Below are 25,838 nucleotides of genomic sequence, written 5' to 3'. Positions count from 1 at the left end.
ACCATGATCAATAGTGTCAAAAGCTGCACTGAGGTTGAGTAACACAAGTATAGTGACACAACCCTGATCAGAGGCCACTAGGAGGTCATTTACTACTTTAACGAGTGCTGTCTCTGTGCTGTGATGAGGCCTAAATCCTGACTGATACAGTTCATGTATGCTATTCCTATGTAGATATGAACATAGCTGTTGTGATAAACGGGAGGTTTGATATCGGCCTGTAATTGGAAAGCTGACAGGGGTCAAGGTCAGGTTTTTTGATTAGTGGTTTAATAACTGCTAATTTAAGGGATTTAGGAACATACCCACTGCTGAGTGAACAGTTAATTACTTTTAACAGGGGTTCTGTTATTGCTGGAACTATCTTCTTGAGAAAATGTGTCGGTATAGGATCTAATTCACAGGTTGACGATTTTGAAGAGGAGATGAGTGAAATTAGTTCACTCGCTTCAAGGGGAGTAAAGTATTCTAGGTTCTGATGTGATGTGATTAATTTATCATCTGTATCACTTAAATTGTCTGGTTTTAAAGCCTGAATTTTTTGCCTAATATTTATGATTTTGTTATTGAAAAAGTTCATGAAATCCTCACTACTGTATGTTGTTGTTGTGGAGATTTCTGCAGTGGTCTTGTTTTTAGTTAATTTAGCTATGGTATTAAATAAAAAATCTAGGATTATTTTAGTTATTTTCTATAAGAGTGGAGAGATACATTGACCTAGCAGCACTGAGAGCTCTTCTATAGTTCAGGATGCTCTCCTTCCATGCTATTTGGAAAACTAACAATTTAGTTTGACGCCATTTGCGTTCTAATTTCCGAGCGGTTTGTTTTAGAGTGCGTGTGTGATCGATATACCAAGGAGCAAGTTTCTTATCTCTAATCATTTTTCTTTTAACTGGAGCTACATTATCTACAGTGTTGGGGAGTAGTTAACTACAAGTAGCGACGCTACTAACTTAACTACATTTTTCAGTAGCTTGGCAGTAGCTCAGTTGCTTTTTAAACAGTGTAGCTTTTCCAGTAGCTAACTACTTTTTGCAGCAAGTAGCGGTGTAGCTGCGCGAATCAGCGCGATGCAAAGATATTCTTCTTGTTAGATTACAAACTCATTTTTTGCCATTACCGCCACCTGTTGTTTAATCACGCATCTTGCGGCTAACGGTTCACTGACGTACAGAAGTGGGTTGACACACCCATCCATGATGGAGCAAGACGTGGCGGCAGATTTGGAGGATGGAGAAACAACTAACGTTAATTACCCATGGCCTTATTTGTCCAAGTTCATGTCTCTCAAAGAAACAACAAGTAAAAGTTACACTTTTGTATGCAATCTTTGCAAACCAAAGTTTAAAACGCTGTCTACGTCGAAGACCTCAAGCACAAATTTAAGGACGCACATACAGGTGAGTAATGGCCATTTTAAATGTATTAATTATCCTGCTTTATTGCTCTCTATGTTACATCAAATTTCTATTTCTGATTTAATTACAATGACCCGCCATGATCTGTCCGCCAGTTTGGTAATGAACATAAAAGACCACTAACGTTAACGTTTGCGCCATCGTGTTTGTCAGTTGAACAAAAAATGTAATCTTAGTTTTTTATTGCACGACAAAGGCTTTGATCTAATTAAATTGCTGTATAGATTTGTTGTGACTGGTTTCAGAGCAGCTGAACTGCATGTGAGCGAGTTTAACGTGCATTTTTCAAATAGCAGTTATGCTGTTTAACATTCACATAACTTCCAACATTTGTGTGGGCAGCCAGATAATTACAGCATTTCACTCGATTTGTCATATAAAAGCGTGTGCCAGTGCCACATGTGAGCGGTTGTTCAATGTATTTTCTTGCCAAAATGCAACCATCTCACAATCTGTATTTTTGAGGAAATGTTCTACATGCAATTTACGTTGGATGTAAATTTTGTTCTTGCAATGTTGTATTTGTTGCAATTTTGCACTTTTGACAAACAGTCTGAGATATTTGAGTGTTGTGTGTAATAAAACAATGCAATACAATTATGATTTTAAAGAGTATTGTTTCAAACACTAAATATTTTACTTAAAACATTCCTCAGACACTTATTCAGTTATTTATAATATACGTTGTTCAAAAAAATCAAAAGTAGTTTCAATGTAGCTAGCTACTTTTTGATAGTAACTTGTAGTGTAGCTAACTACTTTTCCAAAAGGGTAGCTTGACTGTAGTTTAACTACTTTAACTTACGAGTAGCTTGTAGCTTGTCAAACTACAGTTTCAGAGTAGCTTCCCCAACACTGATTATCTAAGCTATGACGAAGTGTTGACTCTAGATATTCAGTCGCTTGATCGAGTTCTGTGGAATCAAATGGCGATCCAATTAAAGTTGATAACTCTGGAAGATTATCGATAAAGCTCTGTGTGGTATTTGATGTGAATGTACGTTTAAGGCGGTAGCGCGGTGCTGTGCGTACATTATTACTATGAGACACTTTAATTGAGACAAGACAGTGATCTGATATAACTTCAGACTGTGGAATTGTAATTATGTTTCTTATACTTAATCCGAAGGATAATATTAAGTCCAAAGTGTGACCTGCTTTATGAGTGGGTCCTACTACACACTGATTTACTCCTACTGAGTCCAGTATAGACATAAATGCTGTTCTCAGAGGGTCTTCTGGATTCTCAAAATGAATATTAAAATCTCCAGCAATTAACGCTTTGTCTACGGAAACGACAAGGTTTGAAAGGAAATCTGCAAATTCACAAAGAAATTTAGAGTACGGCCCTGGAGGTCTGTAAATGATGACTAGCGGAATCGTCTGAGCTGTCTCTATGTTACTATAGAGAATTTCAAATGCATTAAATTTAAATCTGTGTTTTTGTACGATAGCCAGATTATCGTTATAAATAACTGCGACGCCTCCTCCTCTACCAGTTAACCGAGGCTGGTGTATGTAGCTGTATCCAGGAGGACTAACTTCATTTAGAGCTACATACTCATCCTGTTTAATCCAGGTTTCAGTTAAACATAATATATCAAACTCCTGGTCTGTGATAGTTTCGTTAATAATAACTGCTTTAGATGCGAGAGATCTAATATTTAACAGTCCTAGCTTCAGATCAGAGGTGCCGGCTGCGCATTCAGTTTGTTTCAAGTTTGTGGTCTTTATGTTAATTAAATTACTAAAACAGACTTTCTGAGTCTTTCTAAATTAGTTTTTAGCTCGGGGAACAGACACAGTCTCAATACAGTGAACCCTGGGTGACGACTCTATGCAGCTAGCAGACGGTTGGTTTAGCCTGTCTGTCTGCTCCCTGGCCTGGGCTCTGGATTGTCACCGATTAACTAGGCCTCTTCTGAGACTATGAGCTATACTGCAAGAAATGAGAGCAGCACCTTCCCGAGTGGGATGGACACCGTCCCGCCCTAACAGGCCAGCTTTGCCCTCAAAGGTCTTCCAATTATCTACGGAGCACCACCTGGACATCCGGCGGTTCAGCGACCATAACCTGCTGTAAGTTAGGTCACCACATCTCATTGGGATGGGACCAGAGCATACAATTGCACATTGTACATTGATTGCATCCTTACTGCAGTTATGTTCTAACTGGCAACAATACTTTTAACCCTAAATTATGCAGTAAGTACAGTAGGTGGACAAGCGGTATTCAACTTTTACCGTTTGGCGACAGCATTTGGGTTTGTGCGATTGCTGGCTTTTACCGCTGAGCTGCGCTTTATAACTGTAGACTGACGCCTCAGGCATCAGGTCGTTCTCTCCAGGCTTATTGAGCCGCAGCTTGTCTAGAGCCGCACGTAGTTGCAAATAAAATCAAGTGAAGCATTGTTATTAAACGAATTCATAATCACAGTAGTAACATTTATAGTACAAATTTATAATATAAATTAAATATTTTTAGGATCGAATTTAAGCAACGTAAACGTTAACACACTGAGCCTTTAGATTTTATGTGTAATTAGAAAAGATACACGTGTAGGGTCTTGCATCATCTTATATTTTGTGTTCTTTAAATTTGTAGAAGATTTATTAACTGAAATAAATTAAACAACCATAAAATTAAAACACTGTCAGATGAATGTGCAAAAACTATAGAGTAAAACTATATAAGCTACATAGCCTTTATAAGACTCTACTTTTATTTAGGTGCACTCACAATAACGAAAAAACTTTGTGATTTTGTTAAATAAAGAAAGTAAACAGGGTGCGCTGTTATGTATTGTTTTAGGTGAACTTGATCGCGTCAGAAAATTAACCGAAACTCTGTGTATACTCGCCTCACAGACGTGAAAAATATATACTTATAAAAAGTTAAATATGTGCTTTTATATAAAATAATAAAAAACAAATTATTAGATTATGTAATTCGTATGAAAAGTGAATTGTAGGCACGTCCACTGGTGCGGAGACGACGAGATCACCATCAGTTCAGCCGAAACCAAAGAAATCACTAATTTATCAATTAATTATTAAAATGGTCAAAGTGATTTTTATTGCTGTTTTTCCCGACGCATTTATAATCATTACTCTACTTCTGCCAGTGTGCTCTGGAAAACTTTATGCGTGCGGTTGAGCGCTGACTACATAGGAAATTAAAGAGCTGGATCACGATGCTCAACGCCCCGAGGCCAAACCTAATTTAAACTAAATTAACAAATATTTGAAGTCGATAACAATAGCCCACTTTTATTATAGCATTTTTATTTAGACTATAAAAAATAATCCTGCATTTATTTTTAGGTGTGCCCACTGCCACAGTTCTTATACGGCTCTTTATCGATGTAAATTATTCAGTAACAAGCCTGTAACTTTCCATGTAATACAGGTACATCTGTATGAATAAATTGTTTAAATGTATGCATCATGAGCTATTGATCAGTGATTTATGTAAACGACTCGGTTTAGATGTAAGTAAATGCTTATTGCTGTGCTGTTTGGGGAAGAAACGTGCTAATGACGATTTGATCTGCTGTGTGTGTGAGAGTTGTCAAGAGGTCTTACATACTCATGAAAAGTCGTGGATTATTTAGTGAAACATAGGCTCTGCTGAAAAAAGTTAGGCACATCAGTCACTTAACCCCAAATAAAAGGGGGTAAAAATAAACCGAGATGCGTTTTTCTTAGCCCCACCCCCGTGAACATAGCGTATACAGAAGAAAGCGCCCCGCGAGAGACCACTCAGACCACTCAGCTTCTCCACTCAGTACTCAGACCCATCAGCTTCTGCGGATTCTAAAATTCACAGTGTTACCGTTTTTTTAATCGCTGAAATGGAGATAGAAAGTTTCCTTATCATAACATGCCTTGTATTGTTTGTAATCACTCTGTAAATGGATTTTTTTAAATAAAATATTAATTTTCAATATTTTATATAAATACCAAAGAAAATTGTGTATAGAGGGTTTACAACCAATACAATTTATGATAAGGAAAATCTTCATTTCTTCTTTTCCAGTAAAACAGTAATAATGTCAATTTTAGAATCTAGAATCCAGAAGATGAAATCTGCAGAAATTTAAAAAGAGGCCTGAATCACTGCAGGTCTTTAAAATCCAGGTCTTAAAGTGGGGAGAGGTGCATTCAGTTTATCTGAATGTATAGGTGAGAACAGCTGACTTTGTAGGATATTAAAGAGGAGGAGATAAACAACGTTTAGAAAATCAGTTTTATTTAGACTCTATAAAATAATTCTGCATCTATTTTTAGGCGTCACAATGACACAAAAATTTTATGATTTTGTAAAATAATTAAAGCAAATGTTATTCTGTATTGTTTTCGGAACTTAAGCGCGTCAGAAAATGAACCGAAACTCTGTGTATATGTGAATTATTTAAATGGTCAGATGGGTCTCCTTGCTGTTTTTCCCCTTACGCATTTTTTTAACTTTATGCGTGCAGCTGAGCGCTGAGGAAGGAAGTTAAAGACGAGGATCACGATATGTCACGCCTTGCGCCTGTGATGGGTGTGCGCCCAAATCTTCTATCGCGCCAAGAGATAATATTATGATCTCGGCCTCCGGAGTAGAGTCCGGGAAGTACGTTTTGCTGTGGAGCAGGACAGAGTGGCATGCGAGTGGGGCGATGTGATGCGCCCCAGGGACTTTAAACAGGACACTGGAATTCCGCCCTTTGATCCTCACGCTCCCACAGTTGCGCTGCCTCCACGTGCTAAATTCTGCTCACCGCCATCTTTCGCCAGCCCCCGGATCTGCACGTGCGCTACATCACTTCCCCTTTCTTTCAGTCCTCCCTCCTTTAACCCTTTCTTTCACTATTTTACCTAAATAAATTATTTCCCTTTTCCTGTAAGACCTCGCCTCATGTCCGTGCTTCATGGTGCCGCCCGTGCAAATAGGCTAGAACCCATTACAGATACCAAATCCGAGCCCCAACCTCATTTAAATTAAATTAACAAATATTGTAAGTAAACAATAGCCCACGTTTAGAAATTCTTTCCAAAGCTGCATTGGGCAGGTGTTATGCGCAGAGCGCCGGGAGATTTCCTGAAGCTTAAATCTCTGGAAATTACACTTGTGACACAATAACAGTTATATTTTAAACATTTTGCAGGCTGCCGTTTGGAAAAACAAGAGATTAAAGAATAAACCAGTTGTTGGGTAAAAATAACTTAACCAGGTGTTCATTTGTAAATGACTCAATACATCTCATATGACCCATGAGCATGAGCAACCCAACAATGTGTCTAAAGTACCTGAAATAACCCAGAATTTTTACCCAGCATAAACCACCCAACGATGTGTTTACAGAAACAACACAACATTTTTAGTGCGTCTTTTTTAAGTTATTGTAATGTTTTATTCTAAAAGTCTATTTTACCAGGTATTTTTATATTTAAAGTATTGAATGCATTTTTTAAAATAACAATAAACAGATACAAACAGAGATAGGCAATATAACAGTTCATTCTTTGTACAAATAAAATTATCAGCTAGTGAACTTCGTCTGTCCAAACAACATTTTAAACAAAAATCGTCTGTCCAAACAACATTTAACCTTTTTTTTATATATTTTATATTAATTTATATATATATATATATATATATATATATATATATATATATATATATATATATATATATATATAATCATTTTTTTTTATTATTATTGTATTTTATTTTACTTATTATTATACAATAAATATCAATATCTCTGGTTCAGATTTTTCATTTTTGTTGTATAAAGTTCTCAGATGTGGAAATTACAATCACTGTAGTATTTCTTTGATACAGTGAACATATTGTTAAGACTTTTTTATGACTTAATATTTAAAACTGCGTAGAATGAAAAATGTCACTTTGCGCTATCTGGCTGTCATTTCACGAATGACTTTAAAATGCAACTGATTTATTTTGGCTGCTGCAGTTTTCGCGGTGGGTGCGACGGTAATAGGCATTCTGGTTGTCTACCTACTGTAGGGCCTCAGTTGTTCCCAACGATGACAAGTAAGGAGACTGCTGAAATTACTGGGAATGGTAGAGAACATAAAGCTTTATCTATTAAAACAATGGATAAAGCATCATCTGGTCCGATGAGTCTAAATTTCCCTATTCCAGTGCAGTAAACATGTTGGAGTAAGTAGGATGCACCCAGCGACCAGGTTATCTCAACTTTCCCTCAACACATTAATTTGGCCACCATGGAGTTCTGATCTCGGATTCATTTGGGATGTGTTGGAAAAGACTTTACAAAGAGTTTTAATATAATTAAATTTTATTTGTATAGCGCTTTAAACAATTATCATTGTCGCAAAGCAGCTTTACACAATAACCCCATCCCCCCCAACACACCCACACACACACACACACACACACACACATAATCTCTAGCAAATCTTATTTTAGGACATACATTCAAAGGTTTATTATTATTGAATATATTATTACTATTATAATTACCCCTAGGCACGTGACAGCCGTCGAGACGATTAATACAAATCCCCAAAATGATTATTTTATGGCACATTTATTTTGCAGGGGTTTGTCAATGTACAAATAAATTATTTATCACAAATTACACTAACTAAATATTGTTTGTGGTGAAAAATTACAGGAAATGATTTTTATTATAAAATAAGCAATATACAAATATACATGTGGTATATGAAAAAATATATAATTTATATATTTTGCCCCCTATACAACCTTTTTTTTATATTGCTTACTTTATAATTAAATTGATTTGTTATAATTTGTAATTTGTAAACCATAAACCTATGAATTTAGGTGGGCAATCCGTGGCCTAGGTCGGGGGCATTTTAGACCATAACACAGTAGCGTACTGTATGTAGTGAGCATAATAACATCAATGGATACATTTGTTACATGGACCACAAATAAGCAGGTGATTCAGCCTAATCAACCAAAAATCCAGCCGAAAGGAAAACATGATGGAGCCTATGTTGCGCTTGCATTCATGGTGGGGATGGGGGCAGAGGAGAGACCTCTGTGTGTTTTGTGTCTTAAACGGCTGGCAGCAGACTGCATGAGACAAAGTAGGAAGACACTTATCGACAACGTCTTTTTTGTAAGAAAGCTCTAGATAAGTGACAAAGTAAGCCTGTTATAACAATTGCATGTGTATTTTATCTGTTTTGAACTTGGTGTTATTTGATCTTACTGGTTTAGAAATTGATTTTTCAATAAATAGTACACTTGGCAGTTTTTAGTTAGCATTTTGTTGACAAGTGGGACTTGAAAATTCGCCCACCCCCTTAAGTGGGGAATGACAGAAAATGTTTGGGAACCACTGATTTATACAATCTGTTAGGTGGCAGGCAGTTCAGCTATAACAGTTGATGTTAATTGATGTTAATATGGAGTGCAGGTAGTTATTGGAGACTCAGGTAGACAGGAAATTCCTGTCCTGAACTATCGAGCAACCGCAGCCAAGTCAAGTCCTTAGAGAAACAGCTGCCAACACCAGTCGAGGCCATAATCATCTTTATGGTGAAGTGAAACTATCCCCAGACACCAGACGCATTCCAAAGAGACACACGGGGTATCCATGCGATGAGATCTCCACCCAGAAGCGGGGCACCAGAATGGGGCATCCGGAGGGCAGACGGAGTCTGGATCACTGGCAGCTCAGTAACGACATGTGTAGCTTGACAGAGAAAGAGAAGAGAGAGAGGAGGAGATAGGGAAGAGAGAGAACAGAAGAGGGGAGAGCAAAAGAGGGGAGACATAACAGTTAGGTATGGTCGCAGTCACATAATGTATAATGTGAATGTATATTTAGTGTAGAGTGCAAGCAGAGACTCCAGCAGGACTAGCTATAACAGCATAACTAAAAGGGGAGAACCAAAAGGAAACACAGACATGAGGGCTCCCTGAGATGTAAAGCAAACAATCACCTCACCGTCAACAAACCTGAGTGATCAGTGAGAGTGGGGAAGACGGTATCTAAACATATAAGTTTACCATAATACTCTACGTCCATGAGTCCCCCAGATCTGCTCCTTTACCTAAGGCAAATCTATTTATAAAAATGCTTGGCTAAATAAATAGGTTTTTAGCCTGGACTTAAACACTGAGAAAAAGCTCTGCCCCTAGCTGTAGTTTTCATAATACGCTGTACTGATAAGCAGCCTGCATCCTTTGATCGAAGTAGGCATGGCGGATCGTAAGACACTAGCAGTTCACTTAGATACCGCGGTGCGAGACCATTTAAGACCATTCAGGTTGATGAATTTGCAAAAGAGATGAGTGAAATTAGTTCATTCTCTTCAAGGGGAGTAAAGTATTCTAGGTTTCAATCTGACATGGCTAGTTTAACATTTGCATAACTTACATTGATTGGTTTCAAAGCCTCAATTTTATGCCTAATATTTACAATTTTATTATTAAAAAAGTTCATTGATGATTACATGATGCTGTTGTGGAGATTTCTGCAGTGTTCTTATTTCTGGTTAATTTGGCTATGGTATTAAATAAAAATCTAGGATTATTTTTGTTATTTTCTATAAGAGTGGAGAGATACGTTGATCTAGCTACACTAAGAGCTTTTCTATAGTTCAGGATGCTCTCCTTCCGTGCTATTTGAAATACTGACAATTTATTTTGATGCCATTTACGTTCTAATTTCCGAGCGGTCTGTTTTAAAGAGCTAGTATGATCGTTATACCAGAGAGCGAGTTTCTTATCCCTAATAATTTTTCTTTTAACTGGAGCTACATTATCTAAGGTATAACGGAACGTCGACTCTAAATATTTAGTTGCCTGATCGAGTTCTGTGGGGTCAGACGGTGATCTAATAAAAGTTGGTAACTCTGGGAGATTACTGATAAAACTCTGTGTGGTAGTTAATGTGAATGTATGTTTAGTACGGTAGCGTGGGGCTGTGCGTACGTTATTACTGTGACACACTTGAATTAAGACAAGATGGTGATCTGATATAACTTCAGACAATGGACTTGTGAATAAATTTCTTATACTTAATCCGAGGAATATTATTAAATCTAAAGTGTGACCTGCTTTATAAGTGGGTCCTACTTCACACTGATTTACTCCTACTGAGTCTAGTATGGACATAAATGCTTTACGCACAGGGTCTTCTGGATTCTCAAAATGAATATTAAAATCTCCAGCAATTAACGCCTTGTCCACAGAAACGACTAAAATTATCACTAACGACGGAGGAAGAATGTCTAAACGTCCTGCACTCAACACACTGAACAAGCTGAATGGTGGACCTGATGACGTACCTGAGTCGGAGTTTAGTTGTTTGGAGCTGAATTCCGTTTGTTCTTCTTAGACAAAGATACTCGCACATTCTCCAAAAATTACAAAAAACGGAAAAAGGCGAAGTCCAACAGTATGAAAAACGTAACAAAAATAGTTGCTGTTAATATTCATAGTTGCTGTTAATATATGACTCTTATAAATACAATATTTTGGACAAAGATTTATGCAATTATAAATGAAAAAGGTTGTGACCTTATGTAAGGTCAAAAGCTTAATCCTGGCAAAAGCTAAATGCAATGCCATAAATAATTCTAAAGGTGGTATTAATATTGTCCACTATTTTTTTGGCCAGAACTGTGTACTACACATTGTGGTTTGCTAAAGACATTTTTATTATGTTTATTAAGTAAATACTTCCCAAATCCATGCTTTAACGTTGCAAAGGCAAGTGTCGGATGCACTTCTACACTGGTTCACTGAATAAGCACACGAATAAGGATTTGTGACTACAGGGTTTTAGATAATAAGATAGAAGTTGCAGAAATCAGGCAAAAACCATTATTGAAAAAATAATTGGCATGTTTACCCTGGTCTACCTACCTGCCTATTGTGCAAGTCGTGTGGGCAAGTCATATATTTTGAATATCGACGTGTAAGCTAAAAAAGAGAAAAGAATTGTTCATGAATAAATGTGTATTTTTAAAATAATTATTAATATCAGCAGAAATTTGTGCTAATGCTAATCTCTTATTTTATAATAGAATTCCAGGAGAGACAACCAGCAACTTCAAATACAGTTGGACCAAGTATTGACTCATTCGCAAGATCCAAACAGCAGAGGAAATTCATTATTCTCTGAGGTATAGCGTTAAAAACATTTTATATTATGAAAATAGTTGTTCATATGATATTAATAACCTGTTTGTTTGTTTTTTTTTCAAGGTAGAGGACAAGCGTGCAGAAATGGAGAGACAGTTGATCAGTGTAAAAGTACAGTACCAGTCTCTTCAGAAGCAGCATGCTTTTACCAAACATCAGATGCTTCGCATGAAGGTAAAAGACAGCAGCATTGTTGTTGAGAGAATTTTTATTACAAAATTTTATTTTACATTGATTTTGTCAATTTTTTCCATTATAGGTGCAGATATCTAATGTGATGCAGCTTCAGGGCATTACAACTGACCCAGCCCAGCTTGAAAGACTACAGTTCATGTTGTTAGAGAAAAACCATGAGATAGAAACCTTGATAAAGAAAGTGCAACAGTTGGAGAAGGTAGAGGTAAGGTCACTAAAGTTAATGCATTTTTTTTATTGTGATCTATTTGATGCAATCCCACTGTGTTGAAACACAAACTTAACTCATTGAACAACAGGTGACATTAGAGAATCGGTCCACTGGTGTCTCCAAGGAAGCTGAGTTTGTGGATGAGACATACTACACTGACCTTTTGAAAATGCAACTATCGAATTCTAAGTAAGTTTGAAACTAATTAAACGTGTAACAGATTGATGTCATTTAAAATTGAATTTATTGGGTAAGGCTCTTCCCTAGGGTATTTTAAAAGATAAAGAGTGAATATCTGGAGAGTTTTCATTATGTTAAAACATAGCTTAACTATAATATATATATTTTTTTATCTGCTCCTCCAGCTGTATCACAGGGCAGCATATGCATGAAAAAGCTGCCTGATTTTACGGAAAAGGGCTAAATATGAAACTATTATAAATTAAAACTATTTTTCTTGTTTCTTTTTTTCTTGGTAAACAACTAAAACACCTACAGCGCTTTTTTAAATCATTTGGTCTTTTAGTCTTGGATTATATGAAGCAGAAATAATGGTAATTATTTATGATAATAAAAATATTGGTAATGGGGATGATTAGTCCCATTAGTCTTTTATTACTTAGTGTAGGCATCGGCCCACCTACTTGTACATTGGTCCATCATTATATATAAGCACTTAAAAAAAAAAAAAAACTATATATATATATATATATATATATATATATGCACACACACAGTGAGGTCAATAAGTATTTAATCACCCTGTGATTTTGCAAGTTCTTTTACTTAGAAATCATGGAGTGGTCTACAATTTTCAGCATAGGTGCATTTCCACTTTGAGAGACAGAATTTAAAAAGAAAAATCTTTTTTTACAATTTATTTGTGAATTACTGTGTCAAGTAAGTATTTGATCACTTGCTTATCAGCCAGATTTATGACCCTCAAAGACCTGTTTTGGACACACGGGGCATCCATGTGATGAGAACTCCAACCAGAAGCGGGTCACCAGGATGGGTTAGACAGGTCCGGAGGGCAGCTGGAGTCTGGATCAATGGCAGCTCAGGAACGACATGTGTAGCTCGACAGAGAGAGGGGAAAGAGAGAGAGGGGAGAGCAGAAAAGTAGAGATAACGGGTAGACCGAGTTAGTGTGCATGTATGCGTGTGTGTGTGTATATATCAGAGGTGGGACAAAGTCATTGTTTGGCAAGTCACAAGTAAGTCTCAATTCATTGCCCTCAAGTCCAAAGTCCTACGGTTTGACTTTCGAGTCTTTTCAAGTCTTTTTAGCAGAAAAATAAAATGTATACAGATTATGTATGGTTGTAAGTGCTGTATTTATTAAACAAACCTTTTTTTTTTATGAAAGAACATTGCTCAGATACATAAAAATACAAATGTTAGTAAATGCTAGTAGCAATGTAAAATGGTAGCACATATTCTCAATGAAGTAGGCTACTTCATACAAACAATAACGTTGTTTTCTTCACATAACATTAAAGAACTTTGCTCCCTACCTTGTGTGATACACTCACGTACAGTGGTTACCTAATCGGAATGTAGGTTCTACCGTCGCCGCGCTCGGCGGTACCGTTTGGCTTTGTGCATTTGCTGGCTTTTACCGCTGAGTGGCCCTATATAACCACAGACTGACGCCTCATGCCTTAATTAATTCTCTGCTGGATTAATGAGACACGGAGTTTTAGAACTGCACGTAGTAGCGGATAAAATCAAGTAAAACATTGTAGTTAAACAAATTTATAATTACAGAACTAAAATGACAATACAAATGTAGAATTCAAATTAAATTATATCTTATTAGGATCAAATTTAAACAAAATTAATGTTAACACAGTGAGCCTTTAGATTTTATCATGTGTAATTAGAAAAGACGCGTGTAGGGTTTTGTGTCGTCTTATATCTTGTGTTCTTTAAATTTATAGTAGATTTATTAACTAAAATTATTAACATTGTCAGGACGTTCTACTGCGTCAGCTGATGTTGGTCATTCAGCCCCGCTTGTGTTTGTGCGTTTTTATAAGAATGAAATGCAGTAGACTGTTATGATCTGTAAACGGGTTCGACCCATGTTGCACGGGCGGCACCATAAAGCATGGACACAAGACGAGGTCTTAGGGGGAAAAGGCTAATTTATTTAGGTAAAATAGGGAAGGAAAGTGTTGAAGGAGGGAGAATGGAAAGAAAGGGATAAAGGTTGTGCATGTGCAGTTCCGGGGGCTGTGCCACACTGGCATGCGGGCACACAGCTGACGCTAAGTGTTGGTGCGCGGAGTGGCAGAACTGAGCACGCGGAGGCAGCGCTCCTGCACGCTCCCTCGTGACGGCGCTTCTCCCGCTGTCGATGGCCGGCACGAGTTCTCGCTGACGCAAAAACCTAACCACACTTTTTCTCTTCGGCAGCGGGGCTGCGAAGGCGGGCACGGTGCGGGAGTGAAGATGCCGCGGTAGCTCGCGCAGCTCTTTCTCGCGCTGTCCTCAGCGCGGAGATCAAAGGGCGGAATTCTAGTGTCCTTGTTTAAAGTCCCTGGGGCGCGTCACATCGCCCCACTGACATGCTTCTTTCATATTCTCAATTACATCACGTACTTCCCAGACCTCAGACAAAACTCTGCGCCTTGCTTTTATAATGCGGAGCAAGCCCGAGATCATATTAACGTTAATTATCGCCAGCCGGCACGAATAGGGAGCCTATGGAGTGAGGGAGTAGTTATAGTAGATTTGGGCGCACACCCATCACACGCGCACGCCGTGGCAGATCATCATAATTGTCCTAAACTTGTATTTCATAAGGTTTTCCCAGCGGAGGTACAGCGCAACGGGGGTCATTATTTACTATTAAACATTAAACGAATTTACAAAACTTTATGCGTGCGATTAAGCGCTGATTCTACGTAGGAAAGTAAAGAAGAGGATCATGATGCTCAACATTCCGGAGACCAAACCCCATTTAAATTAAATTAACAAATATTGCAAGTAAATAACAATAGCCCACGTTTAAAAAAAAACATTTTTATTTAGATTATAAAAAAATAATCCTGCATCTTTTTTAGGTGTTCCAGCTGCCACTGTTCTAAAATTCAAATTAAATCAAATCTTATTAGGATCAAATTTAAGCACAATAAATGTTAACACGGTGAGCCTTTTGATTTTATCATTTGTAATTAGAAAAGGAGCGTGTAGGGATTGTGTCATCTTATTTCTTGTGTTCTTTAAATTTATAGTAGATTTATTAACTGAAATAAATGACCATAAAATTAAAACAGTGTTAGGACGTTCTACTGCGTCAGCAGATGTTGGTCATTCAGCCCCGCTTGTGTTTTTGCGTTATTATAAGAATGAAATGCAGTATGCTGTTATGATTTGTAACGGGTTCGACCCATGTTACTCAAACAACTCAGTTCAGGTGTAAGTAAATGGATAGAAAGTAAATGTCTGTGCTGTTTGGGGGCGGAACGTGCTAATGATTTGGTCGGCTCTGTGTGTGCGTGTGTGTGTGTGTGAGAGAGAGAGAGAGAGAGAGGGGGGGGGGGGGGGTGTCGCGGTCGTTTTTAGTGAAACAAAGGCTCAGCTGAAAAATGTTAGGCACATCAGTCACTTAACCCCCAATAAAAGGTATTTGAGTGTTATGATAGTTGTAATATAACAGATGCGCACTGAATACTGAACCTAAACCAGGCACGGAGATTAATAAACCAAGATAGCCCTCATACGCGTTTAATAAAAAAAAAAAAATTACCAAAAAATATTATTGTGTATAGACTGATTAAAAACAAATATAATTTTCGCTATCATAAGGAAAATCTCAAGTTCTTCCATTTCAAGTATTAAAAAAAGGTAACAATGTCAACTTTAGAATCTAGAATCCAGGAGATTAAAATTACACAAATTGAAATCACTGAAAGTCTCCAGAAGAGCCTCAGATTCAAGAGGTTTTTAAAGTGGGGAGAAGTGCATTTCAGTTCTCTGAATGTATAGGTGAGAACAGCCGATTCACACCTGGGGAGGGTGAATAATTTGTATTTGAATGTTGTCTGGCATGTCTGGTCCCGCTGCTTCGCATGTCTGAAGGGGAGGCCGTCTAACTAGTGAGCGAGGAGCGACATTGATTTGGGCGCACGCCGTGACAGGCTGAAAAAATTGTCAGATTAATGTGCAAAAACTATATAAAACTAAAACTATATAAGACTACATGCCTTTATAAGACTTTTATTTAAGCGCACTCAAAATAACGAAAAAACGTTGTGATTTTCTAAGTGTTGTGATTTTGTAAGTGTTGTAAGCTGCGCTGTTCTGTATTGTTTTTGGTGAACTTGAGCGCGTCAGAAAATGAACGCAAACGTTTTTTTAAATCGTCAGAGTCAGTCTGCTTGCCGTTTCCCCGACTTGTTAATAATCATTAGTCTACTTCTGCCGGTGCGCTCTGGAAAACTTCATGCATGCGGCTGAGCGCTGATTAAAACTATGTAGTAAATTAAAGAGGAGAATCACGATGCCGAATCGAAGTCCTGAGCCCAAACCTCATTTAAATTAAATTAACAAATATTATAAGTAAATAACAATAGCGCACATTTAGAAACCGTTTATAAATTATTTCCGACATGAGTTGGCCCGGTGTTATGCGCAGAGCGCCGGGAGATTTTTCTGAAGCTCTGAAATCGCTGGGCATTTTTTCTAAATAGACGCTATCTTTATAACTGATGGAGGTTTTGAGCTGTATACACACGCATTCCTGCCTATTCCTGCCTATAAACTACATCTCATATGACCCAACATGAGCAACCCAACAATGTGTTTAAAGTACCTAAAATAATCCAGAACTTAAATAACAATAAAACCGATACAGAGAACCGATACGTTATATAACAGCCACTATTGTATTTACTGCAACGAGCGAAAATGTCACTTTGCGCCACCTGGCGGCCAATTTACGAATGACTTTGAAATGCAACTGATTTATTTTGGCCGCTGACGTTTTTACACGTTTTTACATGGTAATAACCATTCCAATTGATTAACTACTGTAGGCTACCTCATACAAACAATCCGGTGCTGTGTCGAAGTTGGTTCCCCAATCAGGATGCGTTTTTGGGCACAAAAAGGGCACAGGGAATGCACATTTAGGAGAAGGCTCGCCCGCGAAGGGTTATGCGCGGACCACTGAGATTCTACGGAGCGCGGTAAAGGCCAAAAAGGACAGTTAGTGTTTTTTAATCCCTGACGAACTCTAGCCAACAGGATGTGTTTCCCTTGTTATCTTGGACATATTTAGAATGATGAACCTCGGCTGAGTCACTTGTAGGCTGTAAACATGTCAGTATTTTGTCTGATATATCATATCAAATATGCCTTTTTAGCAAAACCATAATGCCAAAATAGAGACCCGTCAGATACAGTCTCAAGACATTACTAATAATAATAGTAATAATAATTATTATTATATATAAATTAATAATAATAAATATTATTATTATATTATAATTAAATATTATAATATTAACAAATAATAAGTATTATTATAATTAAATATTATATAATAATAATAATAATAATTATTATTATTATTATTATTGTTATTATGCGAGATAATTATCATTTTATCCGCGTGATGTCAATTCACTAGGTCACATTATTTAACCCATTATTAACCCAAACTGCATATGAAAGAAATCAGCAAATCATGGGTAGTGTATACCAGTGATTAAATATAAACAATACAACGCATGTAGTGACATGTTTACAGCCTACAAGTGACTCAGCCGAGGTTCATAATTCTAAATATGTCCAAGATAACAAGGGAAACACATCCTGATGGCTAGAGAAACAATTTCCTTTTTGGCCTTTACTGCATTCCGTAGAAGCTCAGTGGTCCGCGCATATAGCCAATTTTTTATAGCCAAACGAAACTACCTTCGGTATTATTTCGCGAACTGGCGCGTTCACGTTGTTGTCATGTTGGACGCTTTGAATTGAATTGAATTGAATTCAATTCAATTTTATTTGTATAGCGCTTTTAACGATTTACATCATCACAAAGCAGCTTTACACAATCAAAAGAACTAAGTTTGTATGAAATGTAAATGTGTATGAATCAAAATGATATGATTGTCCCTGATTGTCCCTGATGAGCAAGCCTAGGACGACGGCGACAGTGGCAAGGAAAAACTCCCTGAGATGGTAATAGGAAGAAACCTTGAGAGGAACCAGACTCAACAGGGAACCCATCCTCATCTGGGTGAAAACAGATAGCAGGGATTGATGTGCATAATAATATGCGAGACTGGAAATTCAATATAAGAGGAGATGTGTAAGATTAAAGTCCAGTTTGTTCCTGGAGGCTCAGGTAGACTGTGAAAAATTTTAGTCCTGAACTATTGAGCGACTGAAGTCACAGGTCCTCAGAGAACAGCAGTCTGCATCAGTCGAGGACAGGACCACCTTCATGGAAAAGTGGAACCAACCCCAGTCACCACACGCACCACACGTTGTATTCCAGGCAGACCACACGGGGGCATCCATGTGATAAGATCTCCAACCAGAAGCAGGACTCCAGGATGAGTTAGGGAGGTCCAGCGGGCAGAGGGGGTCTGGATCACTGGCAGCTCAGGAGCGACATGTATAGCTCGACAGAGAGATAGGTAGAGGAAATAGGAGAGAGGGAGAGAGAGAGGAGAGAGCAGAAAAGGAGAGAGCAAAGAGATGGATAAATAACAGTTAGGTATGATCACAGTCGAACAATGTAAAAAGTGAATGTATATTTAGTGCAGAGTGCAAGCAGAGACTCCGGCAGGACTAGCTATGACAGCATAACTAAAAAGGGAGAGCCAGAAGGAAACACAAACATGAGGGCTTCCAGAGATGTAAGGCAACCAATCACCTCACCGTCAACAAACCTGAGTGATCAATGAGAGTGGGGAAGACAGCATCCAAACATACCAGTTCACCTAATACTCTACGTCCATGAGTCCCCCAGATCTGCTCCTTTACCTAAGGATAATCTATTTATAAAAATGCTTGGCTAAATAAATAGGTTTTTAGCCTGGACTTAAACACTGAGACTGTGTCTGAGTCCCGAACACTATTTGGAAGACTATTCCATAACTTTAGGGCTTTGTAAGTAAAAGCTCTGCCCCCTGCTGTAGTTTTAATAATATGCGGTACTGACAAGCAGCCTGCATCCTTTGATTGAAGTAGGCGTGGCGGATTGTAAGACACTAGCAGTTCACTCAGATACTGCGGCGCGAGACCATTTAATGCTTTATACGTCAAGAGTAGTATTTTAAAATCGATGCGAAATTTCACAGGAAGCCAATGCAATGTAGATAAAATAGGGGTTATGTGCTCATATCTTCTGGTTCGAGTGAGGACTCTCGCTGCTGCATTCTGGACTAATTGAAGCTTGTTTAAGCACCTAGTTGAACAACCAGACAGTAAGGCGTTACAATAATCCAACCTAGACGTGATAAAAGCATGAACTAGTTTTTCTGCATCGTTTAGTGACAATATATTTCTTATCTTGGCAATATTTCTGAGGTGAAAGAATGCTATCCTGGTAATATTATCTACATGTGCTTTAAATGAAAGGCTTGAATCTATAATCACACCGAGGTCTTTTACTGTTGCACTTGATGGAACAGAAAGGCCATTTAAAATCACATTGTGATCAGAAAGCTTACTTCTAGCTGCTTGTGGTCCTATGACTAGAACTTCTGTCTTATCAGGATTAAGCAGAAGGAAATTAATTAGCATCCAATCTCTTATGCCCTGCACACATTGCTCAACTTTAGTAAGCTGGTTTTTCTCATCTGGTTTTGCTGAAACGTATACTTGTGTGTCATCAGCATAACAATGAAAACTAATACCATGTTTGCGAATTATGTTGCCTAGAGGAAGCATGTAAAGGGAAAAAAGCAGTGGGCCTAAAACAGAACCCTGTGGAACACCAAACTCAACTTGAGAACATGAGGAATGGTCACCATCTAAATCTACAAACTGATAACGATCAGTCAAATAGGATCTGAGCCACAAGAGGGCCGTTCCCTTAATTCCTACTACATTTTCTAATCTGTAAAGGAGAATATTATGATCAATAGTGTCAAAAGCTGCACTGAGGTCGAGTAACACAAGTATAGTGACACAACCCTGATCAGAGGCCACTAGGAGGTCATTTACTACTTTAACGAGTGCTGTCTCTGTGCTGTGATGAGGCCTAAATCCTGACTGATACAATTTATGTATGCTATTCCTATGTAGATATGAACATAGCTGTTGTGATACTACCTTTTCCAGAATTTTAGAGATAAACGGGAGGTTTGATATCGGCCTGTAATTGGAAAGCTGACAGGGGTCAAGGTCCGGTTTTTTGATTAGTGGTTTAATAACTGCTAATTTAAGGGATTTAGGAACATACCCACTGCTGAGTGAACAGTTAATTACATTTAACAGGGGTTCTGTTATTGCTGGAACTATCTGCTTGAGAAAATGTGTCGGTATCGGATCTAATTCACAGGTTGACGATTTTGAAGAGGAGATGAGTGAAATTAGTTCACTCGCTTCAAGGGGAGTAAAGTATTCTAGGTTCTGATGTGATGTGATTAATTTATCATCTGTATCACCTAAATTGTCTGGTTTTAAAGGCTGAATTTTTTGCCTAATATTTATGATTTTGTTATTGAAAAAGTTCATGAAATCCTCACTACTGTATGTTGTTGTTGTGGAGATTTCTGCAGTGGTCTTGTTTTTAGTTAATTTAGCTATGGTATTAAATAAAAATCTAGGATTATTTTTGTTATTTTCTATAAGAGTGGAGAGATACATTGACCTAGCAGCACTGAGAGCTCTTCTATAGTTCAGGATGCTCTCCTTCCATGCTATTTGGAAAACTAACAATTTAGTTTGATGCCATTTGCGTTCTAATTTCCGAGCGGTTTGTTTTAGAGTGCGTGTGTGATCGTTATACCAAGGAGCAAGTTTCTTATCTCTAATCATTTTTCTTTTAACTGGAGCTACATTATCTAAGCTATGACGAAGTGTTGACTCTAGATATTCGGTCGCTTGATCGAGTTCTGTGAAATCAGATGGCGATCCAATCAAAGTTGATAACTCTGGAAGATTATCGATAAAGCTCTGTGTGGTATTTGATGTGAATGTACGTTTAAGGCGGTAGCGCGGCGCTGTGCGTACATTATTACTATGAGATACTTTAATCGAGACAAGACAGTGATCTGATATAACTTTAGACTGTGGAATTGTAATTATGTTTCTTATACTCACTCCGAAGGATAATATTAAGTCCAAAGTGTGACCTGCTTTACGAGTGGGTTCTACTACACACTGATTTACTCCTACTGAGTCCAGTATGGACATAAATGCTGCTCTCAGAGGGTCTTCTGGATTCTCAAAATGAATATTAAAATCTCCAGCAATTAACGCTTTGTCTACGGAAACGACAAGGTTTGAAAGGAAATCTGCAAATTCACGGAGAAATTCAGAGTACGGCCCTGGAGGTCTGTAAACGATGATTAGCGGAATCGTCTGAGCTGACTTTATGTTACTAAAGAGAATTTCAAATGCATTAAATTTAAATCTGTGTTTTTGTACGATAGCCAGATTATCGTTGTAGATAACTGCGACGCCTCCTCCTCTACCAGTTAACCGAGGCTGGTGTATGTAGCTGTATCCAGGAGGACTAGCTTCATTTAGAGCTACATACTCGTCCTGTTTAATCCAGGTTTCAGTTAAACATAATATATCAAACTCCTGGTCTGTGATAGTTTCGTTAATAATAACTGGTTTAGATGCGAGAGATCTAATATTTAACAGTCCTAGCTTCAGATCAGAGGTGCCGGCTGCGCACTCAGTATGATCTGAGTTTGTAATATCTATGTTAATTAAATTATTAAAACAGACTTTCTGAGTCTTTCTAAATTTGTTTTTAGCTCGGGGAACAGACACAGTCTCAATACAATGAACCCTGGGTGACGACTCTTTGCAGCTAGCAGACGGTTGGTTTATCCTGTCTGTCTGCTCCCTGGCCTGGGCTCTGGATTGTCACCGATTAACTAGGCCTTTTCTGAGACTATGAGCTATACTACAGGAAATGAGAGCAGCACCTTCCCGAGTGGGATGGACACCGTCCCGCCCTAACAGGCCAGCTTTGCCCTCAAAGGTCTTCCAATTGTCTATAAAGCCCACGTTGTTTTCGGAGCACCACCTGGACATCCAGCGGTTCAGCGACCATAACCTGCTGTAAGCTATGTCACCACGCCTCATTGGGATGGGACCAGAGCATACTACTCCATCGGACATTGCCTTCGCTAATTTAAACACCTCTATAAAGTTATTCTTACTAACCTCTGACTGACGAAGGCGTATATCATTAGCTCCAGCATGTACTACTATCTTGGAGAACCTGTGCTGTCCTAGAGCACTAAGATTACCTGCTATGTCCGGTGCTCTGGCTCCCGAGATACACCTAACCACTGCCGCTGGCGCCCCTAAAGGTCTAGCTAATTTCACGTCTCAGTATAGAGTCTCCTATAACCAGAGCTCTTTCAGGTTTCTCAGTGGGTGCATCACTGAGGAGAGCAAACCTGTTGGACACGTGAAGCGCAGAAGAGGTGTGCTCCGGTGGGCTAGCCTTAGCGTTAGCTTTGGCTGAACGAGTATGCCGCCGAGTCGTCACCCACTCGCCCCGCTATGAGGGCTCTAATGCCGGAGTCGGGGGCTGTTTATCTCCGCCTGCGGCATCCAGACTGTCCGCTACAGGAATAACACGGCTCTCACACTCTCTAACCCTCTCTAAAGTCTGGATGCGCTCCTCTAACGCTAATATCTTCTCCGTCAGAGTGCTCAACATTTTTTTTTTAACGTGGCACTAAAGCTCCATTGTACCGTCGTAGTATTTATACATAGATATATAAATATATATTACTATATATATCACCATTTTTTTCATATTTAGCAGATGTTTTTATCCAAAGGGACTTATAAATGAGGACATTTAAAGGAATTAAAATCAACAGAAGAGCAAAGACATGCAAATGCTATGCCATGTCTCAGTTAGCTTATACACAGTGCATTTAGCAAATGCTGATGATAGAATAGAAAAAGAATAATACATGCTTATGGTAGGCCTCTGTTTTTATTTTATATATATATATATATATATATATATATATATATATATATATATATATAATAGCCTAAATAAAATAAAAAATATAGTAAACAAAAAGAACAGGAAAGCTAGTGTTACTTGTTAACATTAGTTTAGTTTTTTTAATGTCACAATTCCTACCCTCCTCCTTTACCCGGGCTTGGGACCGGCAAAAGTGACCCAAATGAGACACTTTGGCGGAGTTTTTTTTTTTGTTTGTTTTTTGTTTTTCTGTTTTTTTTTTTTTTTTTTGCTTGTTTTTTTTTATCTATATAATCTTATAATCCACTTAGAACCTTAAAACATGAACAGTTTAACCATAACATTGTAACATTTTTTAAATACCATCTACATTAACAATTTAACAGAGTAGTCCAAATTTTTTTGTTTTTGTTTTTTCCAGACCCCCCTCAACACTAACACTAGTTAACATTAACTAGGGGAAGGGGACTCTTGCGAGAGGACAGGCCTGTCTGTGAGTGCTTTGGGACGGGGGAGGGGCCGGCGGCGGCAGCTGCTGTGGCAAGTTGAGAAGAGTCAGTACAGACACATCTCCAAAAGTCTCCAGTAACACAAAAGTCGCCAGATTTGTCGCTAGTCGCTTTTTAAAAAAAAGTCGCTAGAGGGATTTGAAAAGTCGCTAAGTTGGCAACACTGTCCACACCTCTGGTATATATAATATTACTTAGCAAAAATAGAAACGTCCTCTGACTTTCAACTGTTTTTACTTTTAGTAAACTTAATGTGTAAATATTTGTATGAACACTAAAAGAATCAACACCATAAGACATAAACTAAAAATGTTTGACAATGTGTCCCTGAATGAAGGGAGGCTTAAAATCAAAAGTACCAGTCAGTATCTGGTGTGGCCACCAGCTGCTTGAAGTACTGCAGTGCATCTTCTATTCATGGACTGCCGATTGCGGACAGTCTGAGCACTGATGGAGGGATTGTGTGTTCCTGTTGTGACTCGGGCAGTTGTTGTGGCCATCCTGTACCCGTCACGCAGGTGTGATATTCGGATGTACCGATCCTGTGCAAGTGTTGTTACACGTGGTCTTCCACTGCGAGGATGATCAGCTGTCCTTCCTGTCTCCCTGTAGCGCTGTCTTAGGCGTCTCACAGTGCAGACATGGCAATTTATGATCGAGGATGATCAGCAGTCTTCATGCCTCCCTGCAGCATGCCTCCCTGCAGCATGCCTAATGCACGTTCACGCAGATGAGCAGGGACCCTGGGCATTTTTCTTTGGGTGTTTTTCTCAGTAGGTAGACAAGTTTCTTTAGTGTCCTGCGTTTTTAGAACTGTGACCTTAAACGCCTACTTTCTGTAAGCTGTTATGGTCTTAACGACCATTCCACAGGTGCATGTTAATTACATGCATGGAAAACATTGTTTAAACCCTTTACAATGAAGATCTGTAAAGTGTGTGTGTGTGTGTGTGTATATATACATAGTGTATATATACACTTAGCAAAATAAAAAAAGGTCCCTTTTTCAGGACTGTGTATTTCAACAATAATGTTGTAAAAATCCAAAAATATACACAGTGGTTACTCAAGCGTGGTGACTGCAAAACGGCTGCAATTAATTTTGTTTAAACAGACTCTCTGTTTCTATCTGTCTATTGTTATTATTAAAGGAAACAGCACAAACAACAGTTCAAGGGCTTGTAAAAACATTTTTCTTTTTAACGGTAAAAATGTCACTTTTGGAGTCAATGGTCCGAGCACAAGGTAATAATCTTTGTATGATAAAATGACTCGTGGCATGAATCTACACGAGGCGCTTCAGTTTCAAATAATAATTTAACGCTAAACCCAAACAGCAAAAGAACATGATAATAATAATCTAAATAATAATCATCTTGATTTTAGCTGTTTATGTCCAGCATTGAATAATTATTTAATTATTAATCATTAAAGCTGCTCACTTTTTTAAAAAATGAAGTGTTTTATCAAGTATATGTCGCCTCTCTTTATGAAACAAAGCTGCTCGTGGCGGCTCATATTGGGAGCATTTTGATTAAAGGGGAGATTAGAAGGGGAAAAGTAAAAGTGTGTACCAACAACATAGCACAATGCATGTGTGTGAATGGCCGAAATGTGGTTATGAATAAATCTTTTAGTGAATGTAAAATGTTCGCGTGAATCCGCGGCGCGCGTGTGCGCTCTTTCACTTTGCCGAGTTTTGATCTAAAGTCAGATGAACGCGCGCGTTGATATGAGACATTTATAAGAGATTTCTCTTTCCCAGAAATATAACAAATACAAATTTATACGTGTTAAATAAGCACTCACGCCGATGTGAGCCGCCTTATCTCAGTCATAATATACAAACATGTTTTTGCTGTGTAGTGGACCGCGCGCGCCAACCTCTCGCGGGTGAGCCTTTCTCTAAATACGCCGTTTAAGGGGGGTGGGGTTAAGAAACACCGCATCGGCAGAAGTAGACTAATGATTATGAATGCGTCAGGGAAAAACAGCAAGGAAACTGACTGGCCAAATAAGCACTAACAACAGCTCAAGGGCTTGTAAAAAAAAAAAGATTATTTAGACTAGCTAATTAAGTTCATTAGCAAACGATTTTATTTGTTCAAAAAATGAAGTGTTATATAGCTTCTGTTTGTATCGGTTTATTGTTATTATAATCAAAATTTGGTTGAAAATT

The 25,838-nt window shown here is 38.2% G+C and overlaps 1 protein-coding gene across 2 annotated transcripts in view; it reads left to right on the top strand.

Moving 5' to 3' along the window:
• Nucleotides 1-25,838, top strand: part of spdl1 (spindle apparatus coiled-coil protein 1) — a 111,384-nt gene that overhangs the window by 73,490 nt on the left and 12,056 nt on the right. For both annotated transcript variants that reach the window (XM_053505756.1, XM_053505755.1), the window contains 4 exons: nt 11,469-11,567; nt 11,650-11,760; nt 11,846-11,986; nt 12,081-12,181. In XM_053505756.1, coding sequence (XP_053361731.1) covers nt 11,469-11,567; nt 11,650-11,760; nt 11,846-11,986; nt 12,081-12,181 — 452 coding nt within the window. The remainder of the gene's footprint in view (nt 1-11,468; nt 11,568-11,649; nt 11,761-11,845; nt 11,987-12,080; nt 12,182-25,838) is intronic.

The sequence above is a fragment of the Clarias gariepinus genome, chromosome 10 (genome assembly GCF_024256425.1).
Source record: "Clarias gariepinus isolate MV-2021 ecotype Netherlands chromosome 10, CGAR_prim_01v2, whole genome shotgun sequence".
NCBI lineage: Eukaryota > Metazoa > Chordata > Actinopteri > Siluriformes > Clariidae > Clarias > Clarias gariepinus.
The sequence above is the reverse complement of the archived record's forward strand: the minus strand, read 5'-3'. Positions and strand labels throughout refer to the sequence as shown.